This window comes from Strix uralensis, chromosome 36, assembly GCF_047716275.1.
Source record: "Strix uralensis isolate ZFMK-TIS-50842 chromosome 36, bStrUra1, whole genome shotgun sequence".
Lineage (NCBI taxonomy): Eukaryota > Metazoa > Chordata > Aves > Strigiformes > Strigidae > Strix > Strix uralensis.
In genome coordinates this window covers 1,825,499-1,839,623 of record NC_134007.1, presented here as the reverse complement: position 1 = coordinate 1,839,623, position 14,125 = coordinate 1,825,499, and the positions used below count along the sequence as shown (strand labels likewise).

Sequence of the window (14,125 nt, the reverse complement as noted above, 5' to 3'; positions counted from 1 at the left end):
GAGATTTTGTGTCCCTCCACTAAAACAGGTGCTGCTGAGAGCTGAGCCAGGGTCCCTCTCCTTCAGCTGGGGTTTCACCTGCCCCAGTGACCATGGGCAGAGAATCCTCTCATGCAGGAACCAGGCTGGGAGAAGGGTTTGACACCTGCACAGTACCTCGAGCCCAAACTGACAAACTGCCCTCCCTGCTCCCGCTGGTGGGTCTCCACACCCTGCCAGCTCTTCTCCAACAGGCTTCTCTGCCACGGGCTGGAATGTGCATTGGGTGTCTGTAACTGGATTCCCTGTGGGGAGCAGATGCAGCTCTGTACCCCTGCAAACAGCAGGATCTGGCCCCGGAGCAGAAGTGGGGAGGAGGCAGATGTTGGCAACATCCTCTCCTATTGCAGTGTTGCCCCATTCCCTGCTGGGAGCTCCTCCACCCCTGGGGTGACCCTGGGGGGAGCTGGGGGGAGCTGGGGGGAGCTGAGGTTCACACATCCCTCTGCCCCACACCCGGAAGCCTTCTTGCTGGCAGCCCCCATGGGAGACCAGAGTTCCCAGGGCAAGACCCCCACGCTGATGGGTGACATACATGGGCATTGCAAACACAGCCTCCATCCCCTGCAAAACTCCCACTGGGATAAGCTCCAGCCCTGCATCTCAGAGAAATAAGGTCTAAAAGTGAAGTAAAGAAGAAGAGGGGAGTGTTATCTTATGGACACAGGATGGTGGGTGCCTATGGGCAGTATGGACTCAAGGTGCCCCAAGCGGGAACTGGGGAGTAGAGCCCAGTGCCTGTTCCATGCCACCTCCCTGCCAGCTCTGCACTCCCACAGGTATAATATCTCTCCCTTACTCTGGCAGCTGGTAGAGGTTTGCCTCTTCCTTCTCAGGGAAATAAGACCTAGGCCTGTGTACACTGGAGGGGGCAGTACCCCTGAGCAGAAAGAACCTCTTTCATGGCATTTGGGGACCTGAACAGTCTGGCCCTGATGGCTGGGTCCATTCTCTGCAGTCAGGCAGGACTGTCACTGTGCCCAGAGCTGTGGGTGCTCCTGCAGCTCCTGAGGACCCCAACCCTCAGCACTGCAGCCCCACACTGGGCAGAACTCAGATGTGGAAAGCCCATGGGAGACCAGCCTTATTTCTCTGAGTTTGGGCTCACCATGCCCAGGGGATGGGCACCCTGAAGGGAAAGTCCGTGTCTCACACCCCAACTTAGTTGCCAGTGTCTTGCTGGGGAAGCAGCCAAGGCACCATCTCCTGGCTATCGCCGCCTCTGCGTGGCTGTGGACAGGCCTGTGCCTCTCCAATCCCACCAACACAGGGTGGACGGAGACACCAAACACCCCGGGAACAAGAAGTGGGCACCGGCCTCACCAGTCCCCCCTCGGCAGGGCTGTTCCTGAACTCAGCATCTCCAGGTTCCCTGAGCTGAGGCTCTGCTCAAACCAGTGGTAATGGTGGAAGGAGAAGGACCTGGAGACAGGGTCGGGGTAAGAAATGTCTCTCCTACAGCTGGGAGTCCCACAATCCTGCCAGGCCCATCCAGCTCAGACCCTGCTACCTGCTGGCACAGAGGAGGCTTCCCATGTGGTATGGGATCTCCGCCTGGAGAAAGGACAATCTCAGACCCTCACCCCTGGGAAACCACCAGGGTAATGTGTCCCTGGTCCCAAAGGACACCTGGGCTGGACCAGCACACTCACAACACGTCGTTCAGTGCAGCCAGAAAGGATTCCTAGCATGCTGCTGACATCTTTCCCCTCCCTGAGCTCTCCCCACAGAAGACCACACTCTGCTGCCAGCATTGTCCCTGGGTGGTGGGTGGAGGGTCTGTGGCACAGGGCAGTGACCTGAACTCAGGTCCAGCACAGCCACCCTCTTCTCCTTCAAGAGGGGCTCAGCAGAGGCGGCACACACAGCCCTCCCACTCGCCTCTTCCGCTCGTAGCCGAGCCCTGGATGGGCAGCACATGCCCACAGGGCCTGGAGAGGACTGCCTGAGGCTGGGCAGTCAGGGCAGAAACACCCTTGGAGATGTCAGGGAGTCAGCCCAGGACCTCCCTCATGCCAAGCAGATGCTCGGCTCCATCCCTGTGACACCTGCCAGTAAGAGAGACCCTCCACAGATCTGTGCCACATCTGTTCCCAGCTCCACAGCAGGAGCAGTGCAACACGGTGAGGTAAATTCCCTCCCTGAGGGTGAGGGAAATTCCCTCCATGGGGTGAGGTGCCCCCAGGCTCTGATGATACCCCAGGGTCTGTGGTGGAGGTACATGGGGACTGAAATATTATAGCCCATCCTCCAGTCACTGGTTCTCCCACTGCACCACTCTTCCTACCAGTATCCCTGGAGGTGAGGTGAACAGCAGGTGTCCATCTCCCTGGGGCTGAGGGTGTGGGTTGGGCTCATGGACCTTCCCACTCCTCCCACACTGAGGACTGTCCTGACAGCAAAGCAGTGCCTGGGACAGCCCTGGCTGGGCTCTGTGGCAGGGTGGGTGAGCATGTTCAGCTGTTAACTCCAAGGCTGATTGCCTGACCACATGCAGGGATGGTGTCTTCATGGTGGTAAACCTGGGGCAACTGTGCTGCCAGTGCCATAGATTTTTCCCTGCTGAGCCCCTGCCTGGCAGAGAGAGTTTGGGACAACAAAAACCAGACCACAGTCACCGTGAACTTCTGGAGTGGTTGAGTGGAGTTAAGGAGATGGATTGCTCCTCTGTTCTGCTTTGCACACATGGCCCCAAAGCCCATCCTCAGCAGTGACTCTCCCGTTCTTGTTCCAGACCTAGAAGGACTCTTTTGGAGCAGTGACAGTCCTGCAGGCACTACCCCTGTGGACAGGCATTTTCAAGCTCATGCTCAAAGCTGACAAGGCAGTAACCTTGCTTGGACAGACAGTCTCTCCCTCTCCCCTCCTCTCACTTACACTCAGTCACAATAAAAGCCAAAATTCTCTGGAGGTGCGTCCCTGGGGAGCCATGGGGAGGCAGCAGGTCTGCAGGGGGCTGGGATGTGCACATTGCTGTGGGACTACAGTCCAGTATGTGCCACTCCTTGGCCTGACTGGTTGACTGGGGAGATGCTCAGACTGGAGACAGGGGATGATCTCCTGGGTCACAGTTGTCACCGTGTTCCTGATGGGCCAGAAGGGTTCTGTAACAGCAAGCGGTTGCAAGAGGGGAGCTCAGCGGCTTGTTGGAGCTCGTGATTAGGTCTTTCTTCCTCTGGGAAGGGAATGATGGCTGTGAGGGGCTGCAGCTGGGCTGGACAGTTCAGTCTAGTGTGTGAGGATATTTGGGGATGGAAACTAGGGACAGCTGGGACACTTGTGTTGTGAGCCCTGGGTCTGGTGCTGAGAGGACAGAGAACACAGAAGCATGTGCAATGCACAGAAAATGCAAAGGGATGTAAATTTGGAGAGTAAAAATGGCATCCAGTGGTTGAGCTGGAGCTGTTTGGAAGTCACAGTGTGAGTTGGTGGCCTTCCATGCTGCACCCCAGGGGAGCCACTGCTGGAACTTCTGTCCCAACCTGTGCCTTTGCAGGAGGGAGAGGCTGATGCAGAGGGATGTTCATGCGGGGCCCCAGAGGAGTCCCCCTGTGCTGTGTATCTCCCTGCTGCTGCCCAGAGAGGAACATGTCTGTGTTTCATCAAACATTGCAGTAGGGGGCAAAGGGGACCAAGAAACTCTGCTCAGGACAGTGTGTGACTAAACAACAGTGGGGCCCACGTGTCACAGGGAACGATCCTCAGCACAGCTTTGTCAGCTGTCTGGGGAACATCAGAGGTCTGGCTGTGACAGACCTCTGGAGAGAGAAAGATGCCATTTGGCTCTCAGTTCCCAAAAGTGCCTCTCCCTGGGACTGGGGGGACAGTGGTTTCCCCATGGGCAGTGTGCCCTGGTCTGGGAACTGAGGTCGAGGTGAAAGACAGGCATGAGGAGGGGAGCAGTCTGCCCCACTGAGAATGACAAAGATGAGAGGGACAAGGTCTTTGCAGAGACCCCGCAGAGATGAGGTCCCAGTCCCTGTGGAGCAGGGAAGGAGGCACAGCTGGAGACCACCCCAAAGAAGCCCTGAATGGAGACTGTTGCCCAGGAGGAGGTTGGGGCTTGTGGTGCTGGAGGAAGGCTCATTCTAGCCTCTAGATCTGCAGCTACAGTGCACAGGCAGTGCTCTGGCAAGAAGTGAAGGAGCAAGGAGGGCCAGGGCAGGCTGGAAGAAGGCAGAAGGGCTCTGTAAAAATCTAGGGGGAAAAATCATTGCTGAAGCCCGGGGTGGAAGCAGGAACATTTAGATCTTCAGTCTAATGCTCTCCCAGCTAAGCCTCTTCAGCCCCACCCTAGCAGCCCTTGTCCCTTGTGTCTGCAAACTGTCACCTCTGTGCTGGGGTTGGGTGTGTTGCAGGGGTTCTTGGTAGCAGGGGAGGCAGCTACAGCGGTGGCCCCTCTGAGAGGCTTCTCGAAGCTCCCTTGGCTCCAAGTCAGATCCACCTTTGACCAAGGCTGAACCAAGTAATGATAGTGACTGCATCTCTGTGATAATGTATTTAAGAGGTGAAACTGGGAGGAGGAGTTGGAGTTGTGAGGAGGAGTTGTGAGTAGAGCACCTCTGCGAACACTGAGGTCAGTGGAAGGAAGGGGAGGAGGGGGGTGTGGTAGGCCAGTGCAGAGAGCCCCCCTGCAGCCCATTGTGAGACGGCAGAGCCACCCCTCTGCCACCCATGGAGGTCCATGGTGGAGCAGATGCTGACCTACAGCCTGTGGAGGACCCCACAGGGGAGCAGGTGGCTGCACTTAAAAGGCTGAGATTCTGAGGGAAGAAAAAGCCCCCGCTGTTGTAGTTCGGTGCTGGGAGGACTAAAACACATATGGGTGACTCACGCCGGAGCATCTCCGGAAGAATGAATCCTGTGGGAATGATTCGCAGAATCACAGATTCATCTAAGTTGCAAAAGACCTTGAAGATCATCCAGTCCAACCATTAACCTAATGCTGACAGTTCCCAAATACACCATATCCCTCAGTGCTGTCGACCCTACTCTTAAACACCTCCAGGGATGGGGACTCCACCACCTCCCTGGGCAGCCCATTCCAATGCCTAACAACCTGTTCTGTAAAAAAATGATTCCTAATATCTAGTCTAAACCTTCCCTGGCGCAACTTGAGGCCATTACCTCTTGTCCTATCACTTATTACTTGGTTAAAGAGACTCAAACCCAGCTCTCTGCACCCTCCTTCCAGGTAGTTGTAGAGGGCAATGAGGTCTCCTCTCAGCCTCCTCTTCTCCAGACTAAACAACCCCAGTTCCCTCAGCTGCTCCCCATCAGACCTGTGCTCCAGACCCTGCACCAGCTCTGTTGCCCTTCTCTGGACACGCTCGAGTCATTCAATGGCCTTTTTGGAGTGAGCGGCCCAAAACTGAACACAGTCATCGAGGGGCGGCCTCACCAGTGCCGAGTACAGGGATGAGATCCCTTCTGGGGATCCCTGCTGGCCACGCTATTGCTGATACAAGCCAGGATACCATTGGCCTTCTTGGCCACCTGGGCACACTGCTGGCTCCTGTTCATCCTGCTATCAATCAACCCCCCCAGGTCCCTCTCTGACTGGCAGCTCTCCAGCCACTCCTCCCCAAGCCTGTAGCGCTGCTGGAGGTTGTTGTGGCCCAAGTGCAGCACCCGGCATTTGGTCTTATTGAAACTCCTCCAGCTGGCCTCAGCCCATCACTCTAGCCTGTCCAAATCCCTCCACAGAGCCTCCCTACCCTCGAGCAGATCAACACTCCCACCCAACTTGGTGTCATCTGCAAATTTACTGAGGGTGCACTCGATCCTCTCGTCTAGATCATCAATAAAGATGTTAAACAGGAGCGGTTCCAAAACCGAGCCCTGGGGGACACCGCTCATGGCCAGCTGCCCACTGGATTTAACTCCGTTCACCACAACCCTTTGGGCCCGGCCATCCAGCCAGGTTTTTACCCAGCGAAGCATGTGCCCATCCAAGCCTCGAGCAGCCAGTTTCGCCAGGAGAATGCTGTGGGAAATGATGTCAAAGGCCTTACTGAAGTCAAGGTAAACAACATCCACAACCTTTCCCTCATCCAATAAGCAGGTTGCCCTGTCGTAGAAGGAGATCAGGTTTGTCAGGCAGGACCTACCTTTCATAAACCCATGCTGACTAAGCCTGATCCCCTGGTTGTCCATTATATGACTTTTAATGGCACCCGAGATGACCTGCTCCATGACCTTCCCTGGCACCGAGGTCAGACTGACAGGTCTATAGTTTCCTGGATCCTCCTTTCTGCCTCTCTTGTAGATGGGTGTCACATTTGCCACCCTCCAGTCCAATGGGACCTCCCGAGTTAGACACAACTTCAGGTAAATCATGGAAAGCACCTTGGCAAGCACATCTGCCAACTCTTTCAGCACCCTTGGATGTAACCCATCCGGTCCCACAGACTTGTGTGCATCCAAGTGGTGTAGCAGGTCTCTGACCACCTCCTCTTCAACTGTGCTGACGTCAGTCTGTTTCCCCTCCCCATCTCCCATCTCAAGAGGCTGGGTGTCCAGGGAACAGCCAGTTCCACTGCTAAAGACTGAGGCAAAGTAGGCGTTGAGCACCTCAGCCTTTTCCTCATCCTTAGTTACCATGTTTCCCTCTGCATCCAGTAAAGGAGGGAGATTTTCCCTAATCCTCCTTTTTCTGTTAGCGAATTTGTAGAAACATTTTTTGTTGTCCTTAACAGCTGCAGCCAAGTTGAGCTCTAGCTGTGCTTTGGCTCTCCTAATGTTCTTCCTGCATAGCTTCACTACATCTTTATAGTCGTCATGAGAGACCTGGCCCCTCTTCCAAAGGTCGTTGTTTCTCCTTTTGTTCTTGAGATGCAGCCAAAGGTCCCTGTTTAGCCAGGCCGGTCTCCTTCCCCACCTGCTTGTTTTTCGGCACACGGGAACAGCCCGCTCCTGTGCCTTTAAGACTTCACTCTTGAAGTATGTCCAGCCTTCCTGGACTCTCATATCCTTCAGGGCATCCTCCCAAGGGATTTTGTTAATCAGTCTCTTGAACAGGTCAAAGTCTTCCCTGCGGAAGTCTAAGGTGGCAGTTTTACTAACCCCTCTCTTTGTTTCTCCAAGGATCAAAAATTCAATCATCTCATGATCACTGCACCCCAGACGGCCTCCAACCTTTACCTCCCCCACAAGCTCTTCCCTGTTCACAAGAACCAGGTCCAGGAGGGCACCTTCCCTGGTCGGCTCACTCACCAGCTGTGTGAGGAAGTTATCCTCCACACATTCCAGGAACCTCCTGGATTGTTCCCTCTCTGCTGTGCTGTGATCCCAGCAGATACCTGGGAGGTTAAAGTCCCCCACAAAAACAACGGCAAGTGACTGCAAGATTTCTCCCAACTGTTTCTAGAAAGCTTCATCGCCCTCACTGCTTTTGTTGGGAGGTCTATAGCAGACTCCCACAGCAAGATCTGCTTTATTGGCCCTTAACCTAATCCAAACACTCTCAACCCCGTTATCACTGTACTTGATTTCTGAGCTCTCACAGCATTCTCTTACATACAGGGCCACTCCGCCACCTCTCCTTCCCTGTCTATCCCTCCTGAAGAGCTTGTCGCCATCGATTGCAGCACTCCAGTCGTGTGAGGCATCCCACCATGTTTCTGTTATGGCTACTATGTCATAGTTCTCGTGCTGCATCATGGCTTCAAGCTCCCCCTGTTTGTTGCTCATACTATGTGCATTGGTATAGATGCACTTGAGATGAGCTAATGAATCCAACACCCTCTTGTGAGCATGGGCCCCATTCCCTACCAGACCCTTCTCAGGTGCTTCCACAGTCCCTAAACATTTTTCCCTTCTCCCAAGTGAAGTGGCAGAGGGAGAGCCCTCACCAGTCCACCATCCTTCAAGCTTTGGCACGTTTCCCCTAAGCTTGTTCCTAACATGCCCAGTTATCTCCCCATCTCCCCTCATATCTAGTTTAAAGCCCTGTCAATAAACCCTGCTAACTCCTGCCCCAGAATCCTTTTCTCCCTCTGGGACAGCTGCATCCCACCTGTCTCATTTGTCACCAGCAGACCAGGTGCCTTATAAACTTCACCATGATCGAAGAACCCAAAATTCCGATGGTGGCACCAGTCTCTGAGCCACGTGTTAATCAGATATGTTTTCCACCCTCTATCAGTGTTTTTCCCTTCCACTTGAGGGATTGATGAAAACATGACCTGAGCTCCCGAGCCTTCAGCTAGCCACCCCAGTGCCTTGAAGTCCTTTTTGAGTGACTTAAGACTTCTCTCTACCACCTCATCGTTACCTGCCTGGATAACCAACAAGGGGTAGTAATCAGAGGGCCACACCAGAGCAGTGACCTTCCTTTTAATATCTCTGATCCGAGCCCCATGGAGGCACCAGACCTCTCTATGGTATGGGTCTGGTTGACATATGGGTCCTTCCGTATCCCTCAGAACAGAGTCACGCACTACAATTACCCTGCTTTTCTTTTTACTTGAAGAAGTCGCAGGTCTTGGGACTGAGGGACAAACTGTGGATGACTCACTAGATGGGTCCTCGTTTCCATCTTCATTTGGTTGGCCATCTAGTTCCAAAGCCTCATACCTATTGTATAATGACAACTGGGAAGGTGAGGGGGGCTGAGAAGGTTTTCGCTTGCCTTTCCGAGGAAGGACCTGACTACATTCCCCCCTGTCCCCCACATGTCCTCCTTCTGCCCGGTGAGAGGAGGGGAGGGAGTCATGTATTTCTTGTAGAGCCTCTACCTGCTGCCTTTGTCTCAGAGTATGGCTCCACCAGACAATCTCGTTTTCACACTCTTTGATTGTTCTCAACCTTTCTACCTCCTCCCTCAGATCAACCACCTGTCTGAGCAGATCGTTTACTTGATCACACCGCACGCAAACTGTGTCTCTGACTCCCTCCAATTCAAGTGCCAGGCTCAGGCACTCTCGGCAGGCAGAGACCTGCACAGCCACCTGTCTGTGCAGGACCTCTGTCTGGGTTCCCACATTGCTCATCACTCTGCCTCTTGGCCATGTTGTGACCATGATCTTCTCTCTGGCCGGGAGAGAACCAATCCCTGGGTGCTGTTTCCCACACACTGTGCTCTCACATCCCTGCAGTGCTGTTCCTTCCCTCCCCTCTCTCTGGCTCTGGCCAATTGCTTGCAGGGATCAAACGTACCTTGTTCAGTGGCAGAGGCTCAGCCCTGCCCTACAAGCTGCCTCAGTGCACTCACAGTCAAGTACTGTCTGATCACCCTGAGCTCCCACAGGGTTCTTATCACCTAGTCAACGGTGGGTGGTGCTGGTTCCGCCCACGCTAACTCGGTAGCCCACCCAGCTCGTTACCAAGGGGAGGGGTGTGAGTTGGTCTCCTCGGCGAGTGACCATTGTTGTGTTTACACCTTGTTCAGAACAGGAACCACTGGCACTTGGCTCCGCCCTCTGCCCACACCGCCTCAGCTGCCCACCCACCGGCCTGCCAGCCTCCTTAGAGCCGACTAGCCACCTTCTTGGCTCCAAAAGATTCAACCCCCCCCAGAAAAGCTCCTTGCCAGTCCCTTTTGCCACAATTCCCCCCCAGTGCAGGCTTACCTACACTGGAGCTGGTCTCCTCAGCAAGTGACCGTTTGTGTGTTTACCACAAGCCAAAGAGCTGGCTTTTCAGGTTTTAGTTCAACTGCCAGATACTGGGGCTCCTACATTGTCCTGGACTACGATCAAACAAAAGGCAGATGATTCATATTTGTCATTTCTAGATAGGCTACAGGATGCATTAGAGAAGCAAGTTTATAATAAATCAGCAAAAGAGGCTCTAATTCTACTGCTTGCATGAGATAATGCCAATGAGGATTGCAGACGTGTAATTGCAGCATTACCCAGTGCTAATCCCTCACTGGTAGAAATGATAGATGCCTGCAGTAAGGTTGGGACAGCAATACATCAAATGGAGATGCTGGCAAAAACAGTTGCCGTCGCAGTAAGGGGGGATCTGCCTTGCTATGGCTGTGGCCAAACAGGACATTTTAAAAAGAACTGTCCAAAAAAAGAGCATGTTAACAATATGCCTGCTGCAGGTATACTCTGTGCAAGGTGTAAAAAACCAGGGCACTATGCCAAGGACTGTCGCTCGAAATTTAATGTGCAGGGGCAGCCCCTGATACTCTGCCATAATCAGGGAAATGGAGGGCGGAGCGCAAAGGGGGGGCATGCTGCAACACAAATAACTCCTCGGAATCCGTTTCAAGCCTATGTGACGGACTCACAGCAAAAACCTCAGGAAGTGCCGGAGTGGATGTCACCACAGCCACGTCAGTGACTATTTCTGATGAGACAGTTCACAAAGTGTGTCTCCTGGCGTATGGCCCTTTAGGGAATGGATTAAGTGCCTTGTTGTTAGGACGTTCTAGTACTACTTTACAAGGATTGTTTGTTCTCCCAGGAATAATTGATGCAGATTATGAGGTTCAAATTTGTGCTATGATGTGGACGCCATCTTCACCAGTAACTGTTCCTGCTAATTGTCATACTGCTCAACTTGTATCATTTGTTTCACAGGCCCCAGGCGTGGAACAACGGACCAGGGGAACTGGGGGTTTTGGCTCCACAGGTACTCTGCAGATCTGTTGGGGGCAGAACATCGGATCTTCACATCCTATTATGACATGTTTCATTATCCAAAGGTACTCCAAAAGATGTGCGGATCAAGGGGATGCTAGATGCAGGAGCTGACATCACTATTATATCATCCCGAGATTGGCCCAAAAATTGGTCAACGATAAATATTGGGGCAGCATTAGCAAGAATAGGAGGAGCCACGACCACTCGTCAGAGTACTATGCCAGTTCAAATTGTTAACCCAGAAGGACAAGTGGCCACAGTACGGCCCTATGTAGTGGCAGTCCCTCTAAATCTATGGGGATGAGATGTACTGGGAATGTGGGGCACGACTATCAGTTCACAGCTAGTGGGTTTTTCATAGGAGCCACTGTCACAGAGGGCACAAAGAGACCAACCATTCCCTTGAAATGGTTGACAACTACCTCTGTTTGGGTTGATCGGTGGCCCCTGTCCCAAGAAAAGCTATGTGCCCTGCAGTCCTTAGTACAAGAGCAATTAGACCAAGGCCACATTGAACCTTCTAATAGTCCTTGGAATACACCTGTTTTTGTAATCAAAAAGAAATCTGGCAAATGGAGGCTACTGCATGACCTCAGGCAAGTCAATGCAGCGATGGAAAGTATGGGCGCTTTACAACCCGGGATGCCCTCACCAACAATGATACCAAGAGAATGGGACAGATGTGTAATCGACCTGAAAGATTGTTTTTTTACGATGCCATTACATCCTGATGATGCCCCAAAATTCGCCTTTACAGTTCCAACAGTAAACAATCAACAACCTTGTAAAAGATATCATTGGACGGTCTTGCCCCAGGGCATGAAAAACGGTCCGACCCTTTGCCAGTGGTATGTTGCCTTATCTCTTTCAACAGTTAGGAAACAGTTCCCTAATGCAGATTGTTATCATTATATGAATGACATCTTAACAGCTGCACCAACAAAAATGCATTTGCAGGAAGTGATGTCAGTTTTACGACAGGCACTGGAAATATATGGTTTGTACATTGCCCCTGAAGAGGTTCAAACACTGCCACCCTGGGGACATCTAGGGGTGAAAATATTAGATCACACTATCCAGGCACAACCAATTCAAATTAATGATGAAACAAAAATTAATTTGTAAAGGCCGTCAATGTTGTGTGCAATTAACAGGCCAAGATCAAAAAAACATTATGGTTCCTATAAAAAATTACTATCTTGATTGGTGTTTAGCAAACAGTCACTGCAAATGTCACTGTTGGATTTTTCAGGGAAAATGTTGTTCCACTTACCATCACATAAACTTCTGCAAATGCATTTGGAATTGCAAATTGTGCAACGTCCTTTGGTTTCTCCGGTGCCACTTTCCAGCCTTACTGCCTTTACTGATATGTCCGGAAAGACTGGACAAGCAGTTGTTACATGGAAACAGGATGGTGAATGGCAAGACCTTATTGGACGAGAAGAAGGGTCTCCTCAGTTAGTGGAACTCCAAGCTGTTGCAATGGCTTTTCAAAGATTTCCTCATGTTCCACTAAATATAGTTACAGATTCCGCCTGTGTAGCTGATGTTGTTAAGAGATTAGATAGATCTCTTTTAAAAGAAGTGAACAATAAGAATCTGGTTTTTCTTTTAAAGACTTTGTGGCATGAGTTGCAATCTCGGTCACAACCCTTTTATGTGCTACATGTCCGAAGCCATACTGGACTGCCAGGCTTTATTAATGAAGGGAATGCACGAGCTGATGCTCTTGCAGCCCCAGCTTGGGCTGCTCCCCTTCTGGACAAATTTCAACAAGCTGTGACTTCTCACGCTTTTTTCCACCAAGGTGCCAGACAACAACAGTTTGAATTGACTCCTTCTGTTGCCAAAGACATTACAGCTTCGTGTCCAGACTGCCAACAACACATATCTGTGCCTCAGCTAGGAGTTAACCCTAGAGTTCTACAGAGCCTTCAGTTGTGGCAAACAGATGTTACTCATATACCTGAATTTGGGAGCTTGAAATATGTACATGTTTCTGTTGACACCTTTTCCACAGCAGTATGGGCCACCGCCCATTCAGGAGAGAAAAGTCGAGATGTTTCCTCGCACTGGAGATCTGCCTTTGCAGCTTTAGGCATCCCTCATCACATTAAAACAGACAACAGTCCAGGATATGCGGCAGCCCGCACCCACGCATTTTTATACCAATGGGGTGTATCTCATGTAACTGTCATTCCCCATTCCCCCACAGGACAAGCCATTGTTGAACGTACCCATGCTACTCTCAAGCAACTGCTTGAAAAACAAAGAGAGTGAATGCAAGGAGAGATGCCACACAGCCGTCTTGCTAAAGCAATATATACTTTGAATCATCTTACTATCCCACAATATTCCAATAACCCTGTGATATTAACACATTTTTTGTCATTACAGAGCTCGAACAAAGTATCTGTTCCTCATGCCAAAGTCCTAGTGCGGGATCTTATTTCCCGCAAGTGGGAAGGCCCATGGGACCTTGTTACTTGGGGACGTGGGTATGCTTGCGTCTCTACAGATTGTGGTCTGCAATGGATACCAGCACGAAAGGTGTGACCGTTTTTATCGCCCTCCTCAGAAGTATCACCTCTGCAGTCTGGGTGCTAGCACAACTAAAAACAAATGTCTGGCTCTAACTTGTACCCTTTGCAGGAACCAAGGGAGGTGAATCGATATTATGGTCTGCACAAACTGTAAATGCTTTGATTGATGCTGAAGCAGAGGCTTCCTTAATATATGGGAACTCCAAGAAAAGCTGTACAAACACAAATAGAAAGGGAAATAGAAGACCTCCCTGGACAATTGTATTCAGTCATGTTTCCCTCTTTTCTGAATATATAATAGGTATACACATTCTGAAAGGACTAACTTTAAATCTTTCTGTTGGTCAGTACACTAAAGGCCTTGATTTTAAAACAAAGAAGGGGGAATTCTCAGGACACACCACATAACCAACTGGCAATGGCTTTATATACTCTTAATTTCTTTAACAGAAATCATTCTGCTTTGACAGCAGCAGAATGTCATTTTATTACTACAACAGACTCTGCAATTAAACTACGGGTGTTGTATAAGGATCCCGAAGGAGATCCGATCTGGAGAGTGGATCTGTTAGTATGGGGGAGGGGGTATGTTTGTGGTTTATCTCCCACAGGTCCCCGGTGGATACCAGCAAGGAACGTTAAGTCATATCGTGAGCTGGAAGGAACAACCCTCCAACCCGATGCCACAGACCCCTCAACTAATGAGAATTTGACCATTAATGAAATATATAGGTTTATTAGTTACTAGTGAAAGATGTAGATTAGACAATTCTATGTTTAGCAATATCAAGATTTAAGAACCCAAGTGTTTAACCTTATTAGAAACTCCCTTGGTTTTCCCCCTTGAGTGGTGGCCAGGCTCTGGGTGGAACCCAACAGGAGGATGAAATCAGATGTTTCCACTCAAAGAAAATTACCAGTTATTTTGGCCTGTTGATTTAG

The 14,125-nt window shown here is 51.1% G+C and overlaps 1 protein-coding gene across 1 annotated transcript in view; it reads left to right on the top strand.

Annotated features, from left to right (window-relative positions):
- The window catches only part of LOC141937033 (uncharacterized), a 32,133-nt gene extending 18,272 nt beyond the window's left edge, over positions 1 to 13,861 (top strand). The window contains exons 15-23 of the mRNA XM_074854443.1: positions 1,157 to 1,439; positions 1,936 to 2,167; positions 8,868 to 8,919; positions 9,186 to 9,311; positions 10,094 to 10,327; positions 10,700 to 10,849; positions 11,395 to 11,485; positions 11,852 to 12,827; positions 13,038 to 13,861. Coding sequence (XP_074710544.1) covers positions 1,157 to 1,439; positions 1,936 to 2,167; positions 8,868 to 8,919; positions 9,186 to 9,311; positions 10,094 to 10,327; positions 10,700 to 10,849; positions 11,395 to 11,485; positions 11,852 to 12,827; positions 13,038 to 13,196 — 2,303 coding nt within the window. The 3' untranslated portion in view covers positions 13,197 to 13,861. The remainder of the gene's footprint in view (positions 1 to 1,156; positions 1,440 to 1,935; positions 2,168 to 8,867; positions 8,920 to 9,185; positions 9,312 to 10,093; positions 10,328 to 10,699; positions 10,850 to 11,394; positions 11,486 to 11,851; positions 12,828 to 13,037) is intronic.
- Positions 13,862 to 14,125: the final 264 nt, after the last annotated feature.